Raw genomic sequence first — 21027 nt, forward strand, 5'->3', positions numbered from 1 at the left:
CCTTTAAATGTTTAAGTACTTCCAACACTTTTGGTTTGCATACTCATGGTGCAAATGAGGTGGGAAGGGCGGAATCCCTGGCCTAGCTCTGCAAGAGTGGGGTTTCAGGTCAAAGCAGGTCTGGCAGCTCAGCCTGGCCCGAGCGCGGAACCCTTAGCTGGGAAGGCCGCGGCCAGGCTGCGGGGCCCCCTGCAGGCCGGCTCAGCGCCGCGGCCTAGCACCTGTTGTCCCAAGGCAGGCCCCGCGTGGGAGAGGCCTTGGAGGGCAGAGCCCCCTCCCACCAGGGCGGAGCTCAGGAGAGTTCGCAGCCCAGGTGGCCGAGACCAGGGGAAGGGCCAGGGGCCGGGACAGCGAAATGCCTCCCTGGCTCTTTCTTTCATTGACCTCTGCGATGCCTCACTGGCTTCTGCTTTCATTGATCTTTGCGGGTCTGTTCCCGCTGCGGCGCCGGCAGCTGCTTGGTAGTTGCGGGGGGCGTGAGGGTGGTGGCCCAGACCGACCGGCTGACAACCCAGCTCCGCCCCGCCCGTCCCTGCCTCGGACCCTGCGCCTGAGGAAGTATCCAGGCAACCCTCTGCCACCCGAAATTCGTGGGCCGCTCCCAGAGGGCGCGCCCTGAAGCTGAGCGCCCCTAGGCGGCCGTCTGGGGGCCGGATGCGGGGCGCAAACCCGCGAGGAGCGCGCGGCGGGCGCGGCGGCGACGGCAGGAGGAGGGGCCGGGAGCCCGAGCGCAGCCGAAGGACGCCCCGTCCTCCACATGCTGCCACTTGGCTGAGCCGGGCGCCGGCGAGAAGGCGGCGCCGTTGCCCTGGCAGCTGGACTGCACTTTGCCCCCGCCGGGCCTCAGCTGCCGCCCGCCCAGACGCCAGCAAGCCCCCCTTACCCTGCAGCACCGCCCCGGGAGCTTCGGAGACCCGCCCCGGGCCTGAGCGCAGGCTGCCTCCGGGGTCCGCACGGCTGTCCGGACGTGCCATGGGCGCGCAGCTGCCAGGCGATGTGTAAGTGAACATCTGGGAGGTGGGTGACTGATGAAGGGCGACAGTGTGTCGGTCATTGTCAGCTGTGCCTTTTAGATTTTTCAATGGCAGAAACCCATGAGTTACAGGAGGCTTTAATTAAACGAGACCTTTCTCAGCCCGCTGCCGTGGATAGAGCCTCACATCTCCGTCCCCTAATGGAGAAGAGTTAGCCCCCACCGCCTCAATCTTGTTCTGGGCTTCCCAATGAAAGGTACCTCATTATGAGTTGCAATTCCACCCTGCTTCCTATCTGAAGAGTGAGTGAAGATTTTCAGGTGAGAGATTTGCTCATGAACATTGCATTGATATGCCAAGCTGTCAGGCTTGTGCTCTGAATGGCATATCATGAGCAAAGTATTAGCTCTTGTGCTCTTTGGAGCTGTGGGAGGCTGAATATTGAGGTGAAATGATGCAAATAAGAAATTAAGAGGAGTAGACAGGTAAGATCCTGCCATGAGTGAAGGGGTCAAAGCAGCAAAGCAGAACAATTGGCGTTGTCTCGCTTATGTCTCTGGTCTGACACCAGCCCCTCCCCTATCCTTTAGGGGATTACGTTAACATAAAATTGTAAACTAGTAAAGGTTCTTATCAAAGACCATCTTTTTAGGATCTAGTGTATGTGACAGCTCTCTCAGGGAAATTTTTAGATAAGAATTCAGAGGAATATGGAATCTACTTGTATTATGACAAAGTATAAATCAAACCAAGATCAACAGTTGGCTCTTTTTCCCTTTGGATGAGGCTGTTTTCAAGCACTTAATATGGCTATCATAAATAGATGGGAAATAACATTATTTATGCATTCTGCTTTCAAGGAGCATGGTCTGGAAGAATAATTTGTTTTAATTTTGTTTTGCCATTAAACAAAAATTATAAGCATTACTTATTTAGGTTCACACAATCTTGTAACAAAAGGGTGCTTTAAAATTGTAGACCAACCTCCAATCCATTTTATTATCTCCTCTATAGCACTCCTGACAGGCCAGCCACATTTTCATTGAACACTTCAGTGACAGGGAGCTCATTACATTTTGAGGGGTTCCTCCTTTTCTGTTGTTAGCAAGGCCTTGATTACGCTGAACTGACAACCCCTTAGGAAGCCGCACCTGTTTCTCATTAGTCCTACCTGGCGAATAGCGCTCCAACTGTGAACTTAGAAACAAGATTTTTCTGCAAAAAAGATCTGAAACTTTAGTCAGAGTCTGAGAAGGGTCCGTGACCCAAAAATAGTTAAGAAATGAAAGGTCTAAAGTGATACAAAATAATATTTTTGTCTCCTTTGCTTGACAGCCTTTCAGATCCCTGAGCCTCAGTTTCTCATCTGTAAAATGGGAATAATATGCTTTGTCTAACCCTAGGGTTACTGTGAGGATTAAATTAATAATCTTAATAAAGTACTTAGTAGAGGTGCCTAGGAGTCAGTAAATGTTAGTTATCTTCAATAAATACTAGTTTTTTATGTTTCCTTCCTTACCCACGACCCTTCTCTGTGCTAAAGATCCTTAGCCTAAAATTGAATTCAATAAGTCAGTGTAACCCAAACAGTGCAGGGTGCAATGAGTTGCCATCTTCAAATGAAATCATCTGTTGCTTAATTGGCATTTGTAGTAAATATACAGAAGTTGACTAAAAACCTCACCTCCATACCCCATGTGCTTTGCTGTCAAGCAAAGGAGACAAAAATAAAGGTAGGCTTTATTAATTTTTTAATTATGCAGTTAAGCATTTCTTGAATCTGATTTTTTTTTCTGTTGGCTTGTATTACTTAAAGCCTCTGTATGGTTTGCAGTTTGTTAGATAGATGTTTTCATCTTATGTCATTCATCATGTTAATTCTACTTTTCAGTTTTGTGTCACCTACACATTTGCTGAGTTTATTCACCAGACATTCAAGTCACTGACAATAGATAGGACATGTTCTTTTGCTATGATTGTGGTACCTCTAGAAACCTGTGGCACAGTAGGAATGGTCCTGGATTTTTGGAGGCTGGTTTTGGAGTCTGGCCCTGATACCTATTAGCTTTGTGACCTTGAGAAACTTATTTTCAGTATCAATAAAATGAGGTAACATTTGCCTTTCAGGGTGGTTGTTAAAATTCAAAGTAATGAAAGCGCCAGGTACAATATTGGCTGGAAATCTAGTTGGCCTTCAGTAGATTTTGCTTGAACTAATGAATTAGCTGGACTCAGCCCTTTCTTATCAAACTATTCTAGTCCATAGAGCAGTCTTCTCCATAAAGACATTATGAGAAAAATGTCTTGCTGACAAGTAAAGATCTTGCATATTCCCTGATCTACCACAAAAGTAAATAACATGAGTTTAAAAATGATTCTTAGCACACTGCTAGTTCCTAGAAATCCCCAGTCTTTCTCCCCACCCCCCATTGTTCCTTGTTTAATGTTTAAGTTTGAATTTTGCTAGAGATAGATGTCAAACTATTAGTCTGTGAAGTCTAGGAATTCTAATTCTTTCCTTTAGCTTTGAATATTAAAAATAAAAACACTGGGGGGAAAAGTTGTGTTTGAATCTGTAGCCTCTTGAGGCTGCCCTTCTTCTCCATGTTTTTCCAGAGGTTGCCAGGATAGTTCTGTGCTGACATCCGCAGGTTCTCCTGGTACCCTGGAATATAATTCACCAGAATGTGAAGGCATGGATTCTTTTAAAGTGACCTCTTCTTCTTGCACCTTAGTTCTCTCTTAGTGAGGTTTCCATGCTTTCCAGCTTGAAATCATTTGCTTTTAAGGCAGCAAAACAGTTGCTGAGCAGTTTTGTTTTCTTTCTCATTAGTTAATACGCCATCTATCCTTGGATTTGAGAATTTTAAAAATGAGCCTTTCTTACTACATTTTCCGTATAGTAAGTATACTATGCACAACATGCACTAAGTCGGTGGTTGAGAAATAGAACCACTCAAGGTGTTATAATGTTGAAAGTTTTGGCAGTAGTAAATAACTCTAATCAGTACCTCACATGCGAAGAGCCTTGTATTTTAAGAATGAATTTATTCCTTGTAAGTTAAAAGTTGTGAAATTAAGAGTGTTTCACAAGGGGCTGAAGGTAACATAAATTACTGAAGCTGAATGGGAGGGAGTAACAGATATGTGACCCCAAGAGTGAATGCCTAGCTTAGAAGTATTCTAATTCAGAACAGTTTCAACACTGCACTGGCCCAAACACTACTGCAAGTTTGTAGCCTTTGCATGTAAACAGCCTGCAAGAGGCAGAACTATGGAAATGTCACTGTTTTATTCCCAACATCTAACATACTGCAGGCATATGGAGAGTTGACAAATGGGAAAACTTTAATAAGCATTCATTAGTCACCTTGATGTAGAGAACTGTTCTGTACAAAATAAAGAAAAAAAAAAAAAACTCCTGCCTTTGAGGAATATCTAATCTCATTTGGGGAGACAGCATTTATACATTAAAGACGAGACTTCAGTTCAAGAACAGAATTCTGAGGAAGGGTGGGAGGAGGACTGGGAAGTCTGCAGGAAGGAGATGGGGCTTCCCCTATCCTCAAAGATAGTACTTGGGTTTAAGTAGGGAACAGGAAAAAGGGTGCTGGGTGGAGATAAAGGCGAGGTGGTGTGTTTCAGCTTAAAGGAGGACTAGGAGTAGGAAATGAGCATGGGTGAGCCAAGCAGACTCACTTGATGGGAGAGGAAATTTCCTTGTATTAGTGAGAAATTAAGTCCATTGGGTAAAAACAGGGCTTTAAAAAAATGTTTATATTAAATGTACCTCTCTTCCCCCCGAGACACTGTACTGTTGGCCACAGAAAATAAGAGCCCTACAATAACTCCTTAGGTAAAGAAGTGGAGTATATGGATCATGAAAGAACTATGAAACTTTAAATGGCAAAATTTTCTGAATTCTTGGTCCTCTGACCTAGAGTCCTAGTGAATTTGAACACTATGTTCTTCCATGTTTCTATACCAGAGTAATGATTCTTTTCAGTGCTCGAAATTACATATACTGCTGCCTAGAACTTAATTCAGCGCATAGCACTTAACACTCTTTTATTAATTTATGCCTCCTACTTGTTCTAAAATGAAGTGGTTTTACTAAAGACTAATAGAAATTGAATCTGTAGGGGAGGAAAAATGCTCTTCTACCCTCTTAGGTTTGTGACCAAGGCCTGTGAATCAAACTGATAAAAGAGTAATGGCATAAATAGAACAGATTTAAACACACACATGCACAGGAGTTTGCAAAAGAAATGTGACTCAAGGAGGTGGTTAGAATTTGGGGCTTATCTGCCAACTTAACAAAATGATAGAGCGAGGAGAGGTTCTAGATCAGGTTTTCTTAACTAGTTGGTCAGAGCTCCTTTTCATTTTTCTGTGAGGATTTATATTATGGTGCTGGAGGAACTGCTGCAGATTGAAGGTCAACATTCATGGTCATAAACAGGAGTGGCCAGATGAAGCCACCTGGTAGCCAGAGTGACACCCAGAAGGGCTTAGGGAAATACCTGCTTGAGTATGTGTGTGGTTTTTATCCTCTACCTGGAGGACCTGGTAAATAAGATGAAGTATTGATACCTGGACTTAAGACATCTATCTCCTGTTCAACAGTTAGTCTATCATCTAATTGTTCCAAATCCTAAATTACTGTTGTCATTCTTAGATTATACTTCTCTTTCCTCAATTATAATCTGGAGATATAATAGAACACTTAATAATTAGATGTTAGTAGCTTTAGGAGACACTGGAGAGAGAAGGAATGGAAATAACACAGAACATGTTCCATGTTCCAAGGAAGTTCTAGATGCTTTACATATAGAATCACAATTTTTATTTTTCTGAGACGGAGTCTTCGCTCTGTCACTGAGGCTGGAGTGCAGTGGCGTGATCTCGGCTCACTGCAACTTCTCCCTCCCACGTTCAAACGATTCTCCTGCCTCAGCCTCCCTAATAGCTGGGATTACAGGCGTGTGCCGCCACACCCGGCTGATTTTTAAATTTTTATTAGAGATGGGGTTTCACCATGTTGGCCAGGCTGGTCATGAACTGCTGACCTCAGGTAATCCACCCACTTTGGCCTCCCAAAGTGCTGGGATTACAGGTGTAAGCCCCCGTGCCTGACCAAAATCACAATTTTTAGATGACTGAGATAGAGCCCAGTTTACAGATAAAATCATACCATACCGCTTTATTCAGGTTTATTAGAATCTCAAACATTGTCTCCATTGCCTCATTTCTTAACAAGGTTATTTTCTCTGCCACTCTATTGAGAAATTTTGGCCCCAAGAGTGACCACATGGAGTCATCCTGAGCCCATCCTGTCAGTGAGCAGCTGTACACTGTGTGTGCTCTAAGTGCCTGAGGACAAAACCAAATTCTCCATTTCTAAGGACCCTATAGTAGTGTTCTTTTGGTGACCTTCATACTGACCAAAGTCATATTTACAGTATTTTGTAGCTTTTACTTTTTGGTGAAAGACTAAGAACATTACATTTAAATTGTGTCCATTTCTGTTTGCCTGTTTAACCAGTGTCATTGGATCCTGCTGTGAATTTATAGTCCAAGTGAATGATTCTCAATACTCCCAGTACAAAGACTTCCATTTACTGTCCAGTTTTCACAGAGCCCTACAAGAAAGTATATTCTTTCTCAGTATCCATTATTAGAGAACACATAATGACAAACATATTACTAGAAACTGAGTTACATATATTTTTTATACTTATTTTTAATTTTTATTTTTTTTGAGACTGAGTCTCACTCTATTGCCCAGGCTGGAGTGCAGTGGCTCACTGCAAGCTCCGCCTCCCAGGTTCAAGCGATTCTCGTGCCTCAGCCTCCTGAGTAGCTGGAATTACAGGCACCTGCCACCACACCTGGCTGATTTTTGTATCTTTAGTAGAGACAGCGTTTCACCATATTGGCCAGGCTGGTCTCGAACTCCTGACCTCAGGTGATCTGCCCACTTTGAGTTATGTTTTAATGAATTGGTATTTCTATTAATCACATCTACACTGAAATTGGAAAGAAAAACTTTTTGAAAGATTATAACATGGTTTTTATTACATATTTACATTAATTCAGGGTGAGACCAATTTTAAGCCATAACTTGAGATATAAGGCATTAGAAACCTGTGTAAAGGCTTAAGAATATGACATAAAATGGGACAAAGGTAAAATAAACCATCTCTGTTAATCTAGTGTTTAAGATGGACTTCTTGGGAGTTACAGCCTATTCGTTTACAGAGCAGATTTTGGAAGTTACTTTTTTTTTTTTTTTCCGGCTAGTTTTGTGTTTGGGTCTAGCTTATGTCCAAATTATGGCCTTTTTGTGATACCTTCCACTGGCATATTCCCAAGAAATTTACTCCTTTTGATGACACTGCACCCAGAATGGAGGAACACAGCTACGAAATGAACTACAAAGAATGGGCTAGCCAGGCATGTTGGCTCACACCTATCATCCCAGCACTTTGAGAGGCCAAGGCAGAAGGATCAGTTAAGGCCAGGAGTTCATAACCAGCCTGGGCAATATGGCAAGACCCTGTCTCTACAAAAAATATAAAAAATTACCTGGGCATGGTGGCATGTGCCTACAGTCGCAAGTACTCAGGGGGCTGAAGCCAGAGGACAGTTTGAACTCAGGAGTTTGTGAGGCTGCTGTGAGCCACAACTGGCCACTGTACTCCAGCCCAGGCGATGGACTGAGAACCTGGCTCTAGGAGGAAAAAAGGTGGGGAGCTGCAGTAAATCACATTTTTTCTTTGACGGACCCAACAGAAGCCCCAGTTGTTGCTAGACCTCTTCCTGAGGATACTGTCAGGGCTCGTTCTATATTTTTAGTGCTTTGAGGCTTCAAATAACATTGAAACACATAAAGGGGCTTTCTTTTCGTCATGTATGACTGTAATGTGTATGTATGTGTCTGTGCATTGTGATCTGAGGGGTAGGGGACAGAGGGAGAGGGAGTGGTGGGTGGAAGGGCACTGTTAGATGTTCTTACAGCCTGAATAAATTATATTATCTTTCTCCTTTTGATTGTTAATTTTGGAAGCACTTACATTCTATGGACACAGGTTCCAAACACATAGTAGACACTCAATATAGACTGGTTGGATGGTTAAGGGATGCTCTGATAGTTTTTTGGTGTATCTTGAGAACTAAGGTATAAAAGGTTGATTTAAATATTTTTGAGAAACTGTGTTTTTTAAACATTTTATATTTCTGTAATTAGCCAGTTAAAATGACAAGAAGGCCAAAACACTTTTCCTGGTTGATATGCAGCATTTAATGTATCACACCTTCAACTGATGACCATAGTAACTTCCCAAATGAATAAGACTAAAAATTAATTCAGGACAGCTGATCACACCTGCTAAGGCTAATCATAGCTGCCTAGCCACTGACTTGCATTAATGGCTAACACTGTTGAAACTTTATTTCCTCCTTATGAATCAACTATCTTATTAGGAGTGATTGAAATTATACAAAGTTTGTTCTTCAATGGCGTGCAGGCTTGTACTGTAATTGCCTTTTAAGTATTTAAAGTTCTGTATTGTAACTGCCTTTTAAGTATTTAAAAGTATTTAAACAGCTGCTACCATGAACAGTAGATGCTGCACATGAACTTTTTTCCCCCTTGGCCCTTACTTTAAGGATCATGCTTTTTTATTCATGATAAAACTTAAGAGGCTTCTGTGGAATGGAAACTATAGCACGAAAATCTGATTAACAAATATGTGGTGGCAGTTTACTAATCCCATTCAATTAAGGCAATTGCACCTTCTCAACATGCCATGAGCAGTTCCATTAGATAGCTAGTTACTGGAGCAGATGATTACCTAATTACATGAATATATCAGTGTCATTTTTCCCAACACAGGACTCGAAGGCCAGATTTGACAGCTAGTCCTGGAGCAGTAGTACCCAGAGACCTGTTTGGGAGACTGGGAAGGTCTGGGCCATCAAGTTCTTGCTGACAGTCCGGAGATCAGGTCAAGGACAGGGGCAATGAGGAGAGAGAAACAGAGACCCTGGGAAGGAGCTATCTTGGTCTTTACTGGCAAGAATTAACTTCAAAGTTGGGACAGAGGTTCTGTAAGTTCAAGAAAGAGAGAAAGTTAACACTTAAAAACATAGGCTGGATTGGATAAAGTATTGTTGGAGCACTTTTAGAAGAGGCTGGAATTCGGAGTGACAGCTCCATTCTTATTTGCCATGTGAACTCTGGGTCAGCAAGTGAAAGAGCCAGACCTATCTGCCTGTTTCATCTGTTAGATGGGAAGAAATGATAAACAACATAAATTAGTAAGCAGATGTGATAAGTAACTGAAGAACGGTTGTTTTCTATACTTAATAGATACGGCTAAACCAGCTGAAGGTTAACAACATAAATATTTTACTATCTAGGTATTTTTTATGTCCGATACTCTAGAAATATGTGCAAATTAAAGTGTGGTGGGGATGAAATATTACTAATCTGGTTCCTTGGATAAGGTTATAGATCCCTCTCCCTACTCTACCCTCCTTAGCTACAAGTTCAGGAACAGCACAATAAAGGACGGACAGAAGACTCTCATACCCAATTTCAAATTGGTTTCTCATTTATTGCCGTCATTCTAAATCAAAGCACTCTACCTGTTCCCAAAGGAAGTGACAGATAAATAAAGCCCTTTAACTGGCAACTGGAAGAACTAGAAGTAGGCTTTTGTTCTTCGGTAGGCCCAGAAGACTATGACCAGAGTTGGGCTGGTTTTGGGTCGGTGCAGAAAGGAAGCAGCAGGCCTCACACTGGAGTCCTCCAGCACAGGGAGCTACTCTGCTCTGGATGCTGCCCACAGGCAGTCTTTTTCAGATAAAATACATCAGTCCCCTGGATTTAGGTGCCCCAGAATGTTCTCAAAAACAGTTCTTATACTTATTAAAGTAAAAATTACAGTGAAATACAGTACACAGATGTTACAGGTACGATCTAACATGTTTTAACAAACATATACCTCATTAACATACCAATTAAGATATAGAATATTTTTAATAGCCTAGAAAGTATTTCAGGGCCTCTTCCAAACAGTCTTTACTACCTCCCACCCAAAGGGAATCACTATTATTTCTATTCATAGGGTCACTATTGTCCGATCTTGAAATTCATATATGATCCATCTTTTTTATTTGGCTCAACATGTCTGAGATTCATCCATGTGGTTTGACATACCAATAGTTCATCCTTTTTTTATTGTCAAGTTATATTCCATTTTAAGGATATCCCCAATTTGTTTATCCATTTGATTTGCCTCCTGATGGACATTTGGGTTGTTTCCAGCTTTGGCTATTGTGAATAAAGAGGCTATGGATGTTGGTATACAGATTTTTAAAATACCTATGTTTCTATTTGTCTTAGATAGATATCTAGAGATGAAATGGCTGGTTCACAGGGTAAGTGCATGGTTAACTTTTTAAGAAACGGAGTGCTGGGATTTTGATTGGACTTTTAGAATCCATTTGTCAATGTCTACAGAAAAGCCTGCTAGAATTTTGCCGAATATACAATTTCTTTAATTGATGGAGAGCTATCAGATTTTCTTCTTGTGCCAATTTTGGTAATTTGATATTGGCATAAAATTGTTTATATTATTCCTGTTTGCCTTTTAAATGTATATAGATGTCATAATACCCATTACACATCTTAATATGTGACTTATTTTTCTTGATCAGTCTGTATAGAGATGTATCTATTAGATATTTTTAAAGAACCAGCATTCATTCTGTTGTCTCTATGGTATGCTTCACTGATTTCTGTTCTTACCTATTTGTCTACTTATATTGGGTTTAATTTGCTTTTCTTTTTTAAGCTTAAGGTAAAAGCTTGTGTCACTGATTTAAACTTTTCTTCTTTTCTAAGCATTTAAATATATAAATTTATTTCTAAGCCGTAACTAATGCATTTCAAAATTCTGATGTTTCAGCTTTTGTTTAGTTGAAAATATATTTTAATTTCTCCTGTGATTTTCTTCTTTGTCCCATGGGTTACTTAGAAATATGTTTAGCTTCCCAATATATGAGGCTTTTCTAGATATTTTACTATCTGGGGTGGTTAGAAAATATACTGTGTAATGTTTTAAGCCTTTGAAATCTGCTGAGACTATCAATAGTCTATCTTGGTGAATGTTCCATATGCAGTCGATAAGAATATGTAATAGTTGTTGGGTATAGTGTTCTGTGAATATCAACTCAAGTTGGAGCGTAATGTTGTTCAGAATGCATATTATTTTTTCTTTGAATATTCTAGTAATGTTTTAAGTCTCCAGCTATGCTTCTGGGTTTGTCAGTTTTAAGTTGTGTATCTTTTATAGATAGCATATAGTGGGTGTATTTTTTAAAAAATAATACTGTTTTTCAGAGTAGTTTTAACAGAAAAATGGAGCAGGAAGTAGAGTGTTCCCACATATCCTGTGTACACACACACACACACGCAGCATCTCCCACTAGACACATCACAATCACCTGAAGTCCACATTATATTAGGGTTCATTCCTGGTGGTGTACAATCTATGGTTTTTGACAAATGTATGACAGAAATCCGTTATTAGTATCATATAGAATAGTTTCATTGCCTTAAAAGTTGTCTGTTCCACCTATTCATCTCAGCCTCTTCCATAACCCTTGGCAACCACTGGTCTTTTTACTGCCTCCAGAGTCTTGCCATTTCTAGAATATCATATAGTTGTAATCATACAGCATGTACCCCTTTCAGATTGGCTTACCTCAGTAATAAGCATTGGAGGTTCCTCCTTTTCTTTCCATGGCTGGATTATTATTTTTCTAAGATGGAGTCTTGCTCAGTCACCCAGGCTGGTGCAATCAATCTTAACTTACCATAACCTTCAATTCCAACTCCTGGGCCTGAGCGACCTCGGCTTCCTGAGTAGCTAAAACTGTAGGTGTGCACCACCATGCCTGGCTAATTTTTTTCATATTTAATTTTTTTGTAGAGATGGGGTCTTGCTATGTTGCCTAGGCTGGTCTTGAACTCCTGGGCTCAAGTGATACTCGCCTCAGCCTCCCAAAGTGCTGGGATTGTAGGCATGAGTGACTATGCCCAGCCTAACTCATTTATTTTTAATGCTGAATATATTCCATTGTTTAGATGTACCACAGTTTACCCATTCACCAAGAAGGACATCTTGCTTGCTTCTAAGTTTTCAAAGTTATGAATAAAGCTGCTACAGATATCTATGTGCAGATTTTTGCATGGATTTAAGCATTCAACTCATTGGGTTGAATACCAAGAAGCATAACTGTTGGATCGTATAGTAAGAATATGTTTAGTTTTGTAGGAAACTGCCAAACTGTCCTCCCAAGATAACCGTACCATTTTGCATTCTCACCAACGATGAATGGGAGTTCTGTTGCTTTTGCCATTATCTCACTGTTTAAATTTACAATTCCTGAATGACATGATGCTGAACATTTTTCTATACATTTATGTGCCATCTATATGTAAGATGACTTCGGTGAGGTGTCTGTCCAGATCTTCTGCCCATTTTTCAATTAGCTTGTTCATATTTGTATTGCTGACTTTCAGAAGTTCTTTGTATACTTTAGATAACAATCTTATCAAATATAGATAACAATCTTTTATCAAATAAGCTTTTACAATATTTTCTCCCAGTCTGTGGCTTGTCTTCTCATTTTCTTGACCATGTCTTAAACAGAGCAGATTTTTAGTGAAGTCCACCTTACCAATTATTTCTTTAACATATCATGCCTTTGGCACTGAATCTAAAAGGTTGTCACCAAACCCAAGGTTATCTACATTGCTTCCTATGTTATCTTCTAGGAGTCCTATTTTATATTTAGGTCTATGATCCATTTCAAATTAATTTTGTGAAGGATTTAAGATCTGCGTCCAGCTTTTTTTTTTTTTTTTTTTTTTGGCATATGGATGATTTGGTTGTTGCAGCACTCAGTGTTGAAAAGACTATATATATGTGGTTTGGATTTTTAAACTAGTCTGATCATCTCTGCCTTTCAATTGTTATTTTTAGTCCATTTTTCTTTCAGGTAATTTTTCATACAGAGGCTTTTTCATATGTTTGTTTTCTAATTGTCCCTCCCAACCCCCAATGTTCTTCCTTTCCTGTCTTCTTCTGGGTTAAATGTGTCTGATTCCTTTCCTCATAAGTCATACTTGCATTATCTCCCTAGTGGCTGCTGCTCTATTTTTAAAATCTTTTCCCTCCATTTTTCAGATTGGACACATCTATAGATTTATGTTCAAGTTCACTAATCCTATCTTTTCCAACATTCAGTAGTCCACACAATGAATTTTTCATTTCACGTCTTGTACATTTCAGTTATTGATTTTCCATTTTTATTTTACAATTTCCATTTCTCTGAAATTCTTTTTTTGTTCACTAGTTTTTTCCTTTATTTTATTGGGCATACTTAAATAGCTACTTTAAAGTTCTATTATTAATTTCTATTAAGAAATGCTGGGTCTTTTTTTTTTTTCTTGATTATGGGTCAGATTTTCCTGCTTCTTTGTATGGCTAGTAATTTTTTAATTGAACGGTAGGCATTGTGATTAATAACTTGTAAGGCATCTGGCTTATCTTTCTTTAAAAGGTATTGTTTTATTTCTTGTTAAAGGGGACTATTTCTGTTTGAACTTAGTCAAATGTGGTCCATAGGCTGGCTGCCTATTTTTGTAAATGAAGTTTTATTGGATATAGCCATGCCCATTTGTTTAATATTAATATATTATCTGGCTTCTTTTGTGCTATAATAGCAGAGCTGAGTAGTTGTGACATAGACCCTATGTGTCTTAGTCCATTCAGGATGGTATAACAAAATACCAGAGACTAGTATGGAGTATTTATAAGACTGAGTGTTTATCAATAACACAGATTTATTTCTCATGGTTCTGGAGGCTGGGAAGTCCAAGTTTAAGGCATGAGCATATATGGTATCTTGTGAAGGCCTGCTTTGTGGTTCACAGCTTTTCAATGTGGCCCCACATGTCAGTAGGGGCAAGGGAGCTCTCTGGGGTCTCTTTTATGAGAGCACTAATACTCTAATATCATCACCAAAGCCCCCACCTCCAAATACCACCACGTTGGGGATTAGGTTTCAATATATGAATTTGGAGAAGCCACAAACATCCTAGCTCACAAGCCTAAGTCATAGCCCTTTAAGAAAACACTTGCCAACCCTTGCATAGGGTATGCTACTGATTCCTAAGGTGTCACATTTCTTGAGTAGTAACTAAATACAGAAGTGTTCAATGAGATTGCTCCACTCAGGCTGCAATTCCAAGGATTCTAAGTACTGTATAATTTCTGGTGTCACTGTTCAACCCTTAAGTCCTAGAGGAAGTAATCGTTTGCTAAGACTTTGCAGAGCCTCATCCTGGACATGCACATCCCAGTACCTTTGACAAGTCTCATGCAGATTTCTGCCTCTCTTCCCAATCTTGAACTCTATCTTATAAATTTCAGCTGTTTTAGTACCCAAACCTCTGTTCCATCAGAGTTGCCACTCTCTGACTCTCCTGGGGCTCAACTCCCATGGTAATGCTGGAAAATACCCCCAGGTAGAATCCCACAATGACCATCTGGGGGAGTTAACATCTTGTGTTTTTCTTCTCTCAGGGATCACAATCCAGTGTTGCTTGTTGCTCTATGCCTGAAAATACATGGCAACATATATTTTGTCCAGTTTTAAAACTGGTTTTGGCAAATGCACAAATCTGGCACTAGTTACTTTGTTAGGGTAAGAAAAAGCTGTTTTTGCAAAACAAAAGGTCTTAAAAAACACAGAATATTCTGATGGTTCCACTGATGGTTCCACTCATAGCCTTTCATTTATCTGACACTCATTGAGTTCTCCAAGTAACTTTTTTCAGGTTAACCATGTCCAATTCTCTTAACCATCCTTCACAGTAAAAAATAGACACTACAAAAAATCATAACATGGTGATGATGAACAACCAAGACAGTCCCCATCTTCAGTTTAGGCTAGTAAGCAAGACAGACACCACATATATCTGTTTCCTTTTTAAAAGTAACATGTCTGAGTTTGCAGCATGAAGTAGGGCATACGGAACTAAAGGCAATTAAAAGCAGAAGACTGCCTTTCCTTTCTTACTCTCATATCACTCTCATTAGGGGTAGGAACAGATATAGTATTATAAGAAACTAGGTAGAATTTATAGAATAATATATGGTGGTAGACCTGGCAAACATCACCTCCTCTGGACATCTTTAATTACAAACTATTAAAAAAAAATGAATGAGATGCACGTAAGCTTTTGCCTTAAGATCAGTGGTTTCAGGCCAGGCACAGTGGCTCATGCCAGTAATCCAGGCACTTTGGGAGGCTAAGGTGGGCAGATCACTTGACCCCAGGAGTTCAAGACCAGCCTGGGCAAAATGGCAAAACCCTGTCTCTACAAAAAATTAGCTAGGCATGGTGGCTTGTGCCTGCAGGCCAGCTACCCAGTAGGCTGAGGTGGGAGGATCACTTGAACCATGGCTACAGTGAGCCATGATTGCATCCTTTACTCCAGCCTAACAGAGTAAGACCCTGTCTTAAAAAAAAAAAAAGTGTTTTCAGAAACAAATTTTATGAATTTTTAGAGCTATGTTTTTAGTCCCAAAACTAAGATACAATCAGGGACCATTAATCTCATTTATAGAGATTTACCTGTGCTTCTTACAGGTTAGTCCTCTTTAAAATGAAGCTGTCTTGTATTGTTTTAGTTATCCTTAAGTCCCTTAAGAGAAGTTCATTCTGTGATAACACACACTTGGGAGGCTTAGAAGGCACATCACAAACATTGTCATCTATTTACTGACGAAACATCAAACAAGGGTAGGAATGATACATTTAGTAGGAAAAACTTTTAACCTTAATCTGAGCTTTTGTACAATTTCACAGGGAACAGTCAGAAGGAAAAATAGGTGGCTTTGCTATATGTAATCTATACTGTTTAGAAGTGGCACTAGAGTAAAGCAAACATTGTTTATTACTCTTTCAGTTGTAAATACGTGACCAGGGGATAAAGCCAGACTCTTAACAGTAGTCGCAGGTCTGTAGGCTCATGAGGTTTCGGGAGGAACAAATTTTGATGTGCTTGTTTTGCTTGACAGCATAGATCAGGACTCAGCAAACATTTTCTGTAAAGGGTCAGACAGTAAATATTTTAAGCTTTGTGGGCCACATAGTCTGTCACAATTATTCACTTCTGCTGTCGTAGTATGAATGCAGCCATGGATACATGTAAACACGTGAGCATGACTGTATAAAAATAGGTAGCTGGAATTTGGCCCACTGGTTTGCTAACCCTTGGTATAGATAAATCTAAGCTAGCAAGAATTGAATTTTTTCAGTTTAATAAAATTTGCAAGATCTTGAAAAAAATGTTTTCCTGTTTTGCAAGTTGCCATTTTTATTAAGTGATTATCTTTTTCTTCCACTGGTAAGATAAAGCTGTTTGTCTTTACCTCAGATTTCTTCCACGTGACCAAAGTGATGCCACTCAATCATACACTGTTTTGCATTCTGTAACTTCAAAATGAAACCTACCTTCTCTTGACAGGTAAACTACATGTGAAGAGTGGTGAAAGGGAACATTGAATACTGAAGTGGCCTGGAGAGGGAAAGCACTGGTTAACATCACATGGACAAATTTCATTGTTTTCTAAAGATGGCCTGGAAGTAGTCTGCCACTGCTTCCTCCACAAACAGCTCTTCATAACATGGGCTGCATGAAATCAAAGCAAACTTTCCCATTTCCTACCATATATGAAGGTGAGAAGCAGCATGAGAGTGAAGAACCCTTTATGCCAGAAGAGAGATGTCTACCTAAGATGACTTCTCCAGTTAATGTCAAAGAGGAAGTGAAGGAACCCCCAGGGACCAATATTGTGATCTTGGAATATGCACACCGCCTGTCTCAGGATATCTTGTGTGATGCCTTGCAGCAATGGGCATGCAATAATATCAAGTACCATGACATTCCATATATTGAGAGTGAGGGGCCTTGAGGCTGTAGGATGACAACACTTTGACTGTGGAGGTGCTAGTTTGAATACATGCGACAAAAGCAAAAACTGGTGTGAAAAAGTACAAATACCTATCTGGATTTAAAAATGTGTCTACGATAATGTCACTAGTATAAGAACACCTAGGATGAAATGCATTTTAAGTACTTCTATGTTAACAGAAATTTCTCTCTGTTTACTCTTAGATTTTAGTCATCTGAAGGGCTGAACAGAGGTCCTGTGATACCCAATAATCAACTGAATGTCATAGCACTTCTTCCTAAGTAATGGCATCACCAAAGAAAATGCTAAGGAATAAAAACTGCCCCAAATTCCAATGGTTATTTTAAAGGTTGTCCTTTAAAATAACAATTTTTTTAAATTTATACCCAAAAAAGTCCAGATATGAAAAGGGCTTTTCTAAAATTTCTTGGCACAGGAATGGCACTCAAATCATAGTGATTAACAGTAAGTCTTGTTTGTCAAGGATCTCTACTTCTTGACACAAATGAACCCTGTCTTTAATAAGATATTTATTTTTGTAGATGAGAAGTGTAACTACCACCTTGGACCTCAGGGCCCTAACTAATTACAGCTGTTATTGGACGACTCAGACTTTGCCGACTTTGTGCCTAAAGCCATCTTAAAGATAACAGTTTATAGAAGCCATGACATTAGTGTTTATTGCATTGAATTAAGAAGCCCAGTGATATAACTATACAAGAAAACAAGTATGGGTACCGTTTATAAAGAGCAATCCAGTGAATCTTAAAAATAACAGAAACTTGGTCTGCAAGGTAGAAAGTTTCAGTTTTAATTGTGTATTAAGCTTTACTATCTCAGAGGTACAGAGAGCTGGAATATGGGCATTTATTCCCAGTTTTTTCTTGACTAGTGAGGCGGTCGCCATTAAAATTACTGTGAGACCAGATAATGCATGAAGATTTACAGTTGTATCGCAAAACGGAAAAGATAAAACTGTCCTTTGAGGAGAGTACTCGTTTTCTGGGTTTTTGTTATTTTTTAGTGGTAACACAAGCCTATAGGGCATTTATAGCCACCTATTATACTGTTTCCATAAGCCTAGCTACCTTTTAGGGAAGTATTTTTTCTTTTTCATTTTTACTGTCACAGCACATACACACCTTTTTGTTTTAAGGGATTAAGTACTGTTTGAAGATCAGTACTGTTTGAAGATCAGTAGTAACAGAAAATTTGGAAGGGGGAAGAAGAAATTAAGACATAACTTGTTGGAAAATTAAGACTTGACTTTCTAGAATTATCTTTTCATCAAGATTTGGTACACAATGAGTTTAAATGGAAAGGAAATTATTTAAGCCTGTGTGTGTTAGATCCACAATACACCACTGGTATTGAAAATATAAAGGTTAAAAAAAAGGCTTATTACCTCTTTAATGAGATAAATATGTATTTGTCTTGTAAGCACGCAGAAACTCTACCTCTAATTTTAACACTAATACTTTGAAACCCACAATCAAACAGAGTGAATTCTCCAAGTTACATGAGCAAGGAAAACATTGTTTGAAATATGTCATATTTCAGTTGCCTTTGGACACGTCATCATTCAACTCTAATTTTACCAAGTCCTGGGATTTGTACTGTCCCATTGTACTTGCAATCTACAATTTATATAATTAATAGAAAAACAACCAAACCCATTCATACAAGGATCTGAAGTTAGTTATAAGGTTAAGGGCAGAAAGTTTCCCGTAAGTATAAAACATTTCCAGGTCATGAAGAGTAGTTCAGGTTGAGTGACAAAAGCATAGATGTGGTTGTTTTTCATTCATTTTGCATCTCACACCACGACATTTTTTTGCTGCAAGGTCATTTGCTGCTTAAAATGTACAGTTAGGTATATAAAATAAGTACAATGGTGAAAACACAAAGCCACATAAAGCAGCATGTCCCACTAAATTTTTCAGTGTACATAGGGACAGAGACAAGTGAGTTTTGGTTGTATCTAAATATTTTAATTTCAGGTTCCTTCTGTGCCCTGGGCCACTATTTCCCAGGGGTGTAACAGTGGGATGCCTGCCAGATCCATATTAGCTAGAAGTCTGATCTCTGTTGCTGCCCTTCCTCAGCAACTATGGCAGTATAGTTTTATCACCAAGCACCATTCCCTTGTCCCTGAATCACATTTTAATAGAGTACGATATCTTGTGTACAATATTTCCGAAAAACTCATGTCTGAAATATATGCTGTATTGTATGTCAATCCATGACATATATGAACTACAAGGCTTGAATAATCAGTGAGCTAGTGGATAAATCAAGACAGGAGCAGATTGGAGAAAGATGAATAAGCAAATGCATTAAAAAGATGAATAAATGAATAAGAGATGAATAAACAAATTTACATTACATGTGACAGTTATCACGATATAGGTTGGCATTCAAGATGGATGAGAATATCACTAATAGGATATTAGCCTTCTTTCATATCTTTATATTGAAATATGGGTTTTACTTCAATTTGAAGGTCTTTCATGAACAATAAAAGAGAGTAGAAGGACAGTGTGAGAAGGCAGGAGACATATAAAACAGATGACTGAAAGAATCTGAAAGACTGACTAGCTCCTGGAAAGGGAAACATTTGGAACATCCAATGTAAGGGCAAATGGGCTTCTACCAGCACAACGAAGAACCTCCAGGTGGCAACTGTGGAAGCAGGTTATCAGAGAAAATAAAAGTGCAAATTCCTTATTTACAACAACTCAACCCCACAAATATGCTTCACTGCTGCCTTCCCCAGTTGTCTCTTATGTACTTTTGTTACCTTTCAGTTACATGCCTTTGATCCTAAAATTCTCTACTTTTGTTGCCTTATCAGTTTGCAATCTGCCTGTGGTTATTAGCATTTAAAGCACAATTTTCAAGGGGACAAAAATGATGATCACCTTAGTCCCAAAGAAATAATTTCTGCCAAACTGCCTTATTAGTTTTAAAAACAGACACACTGAATGAAGTAGCATGATACGCATATATTCTACTCAATATCATTGGCCTTTTATTAAATGGGGAAACTATACTTTTGTATTACATAGTTTTAGAAATGAAAAGTTAGAGACTCTTTATAAGTAATGTCAAGGAACAGTAATTTAAAAACAAAGTTCTAACAAATACATTGTTTGCTTAATCACAATGCCCTCATCTTGTATTTGAATGACTAAATAGGACATGTCTTCCTTGGAGCTATGGGCATTAGTTCAGAAGCACTACCTGCATCTTAATTTTCAAAACTCAAGTTTTATTAGCAAATCCTCTTCTCTGTAAGACTTAGCTAGCTATGAAGTGGTATATTTTTTCCAAATATTTTTCTGAAAACATTTGTTGTAACTGCACAATAAAAGTCCAGTTGCAATTAAGTAGTGTGAGTTCTTATTTAACTGAAGCAAATGCTTTCTGACATTGTGTACTTTGAATTTTTTAACAATATAAAAGACATTTTCTGCATTGTTAATAAATACAGAGAACAAAAACCCATTTATACAAATAATTTCTTGGATCGTTCAGGTCCAATTTAGGATCTTTAAGAGTATAAACGTAAATGTATCCAATATCATGGCATCTTTATTCCAGATCTGTTACTGAATTATTCGAAAGAAAAATGCTTCACGTAAAACAGAGTAAGAACTGAGAAAACATAAAGCAGTACCTTCTGGGCTGACACTTCCTCATCTATGAGAAGGGTGCAGGACATGATCTTTAATGTCTTTTTCAGAGTATGGGATGAAGGAGAAACTATAACAAGTTACAAAAAATTTGTTTATAATTTATTTTGTTTATAAACAAAAATTACAAACAAAAAATTATAAATTTTATTTATAAACTTACCTTTAAAATTATTTAAACAAAAATTACAAACAAAAAACAAAATCATAAATTTTATTTTGTTAATTTATAAACTTACCTTTAGTTTAAAAATTATTCTTGCCTAGAACTTTAAGGTTCTGAGTCTGGAATACCTT

At 38.9% G+C, this 21027-nt stretch overlaps 1 protein-coding gene and 1 long non-coding RNA gene across 3 annotated transcripts; one reads left to right on the top strand and one right to left on the bottom strand.

Annotated features, from left to right (window-relative positions):
- The first annotated feature begins 294 nt into the window (after nt 1-294).
- Nucleotides 295-20424, top strand: C12H2orf88 (chromosome 12 C2orf88 homolog). Of its 2 annotated transcripts, none has more exons than XM_065525775.2 (2): nt 295-998; nt 16588-20424. In XM_065525775.2, the coding sequence occupies exons 1-2, from the start codon at nt 655-657 to the stop codon at nt 16589-16591; spliced, it is 348 nt and encodes a 115-aa protein (XP_065381847.1). In that variant the 5' UTR covers nt 295-654; the 3' UTR covers nt 16592-20424. The 2 variants fall into 2 exon arrangements, with proteins under 2 accessions (XP_065381847.1, XP_015287980.1); XM_015432494.4 differs by having other exon boundaries at nt 909-1017.
- On the bottom strand, nt 15955-20850 carry LOC141408199 (uncharacterized). Its single transcript, XR_012421311.1, has 2 exons — nt 20715-20850; nt 15955-16165 (listed from the first exon to the last, which is right to left on the bottom strand). It is a non-coding gene; the product is annotated as an uncharacterized lncRNA (long non-coding RNA).
- Nucleotides 20851-21027: the final 177 nt, after the last annotated feature.

This window comes from Macaca fascicularis, chromosome 12, assembly GCF_037993035.2.
Source record: "Macaca fascicularis isolate 582-1 chromosome 12, T2T-MFA8v1.1".
NCBI classification, from domain to species: Eukaryota; Metazoa; Chordata; class Mammalia; order Primates; family Cercopithecidae; genus Macaca; species Macaca fascicularis.

Coding starts and splice junctions, on each gene's coding strand:
- C12H2orf88 (XM_065525775.2), top strand. CDS start 655: ATGCGGGGCGCAAACCCGCGAGGAGCGCGCGGCGGGCGCGGCGGCGAC.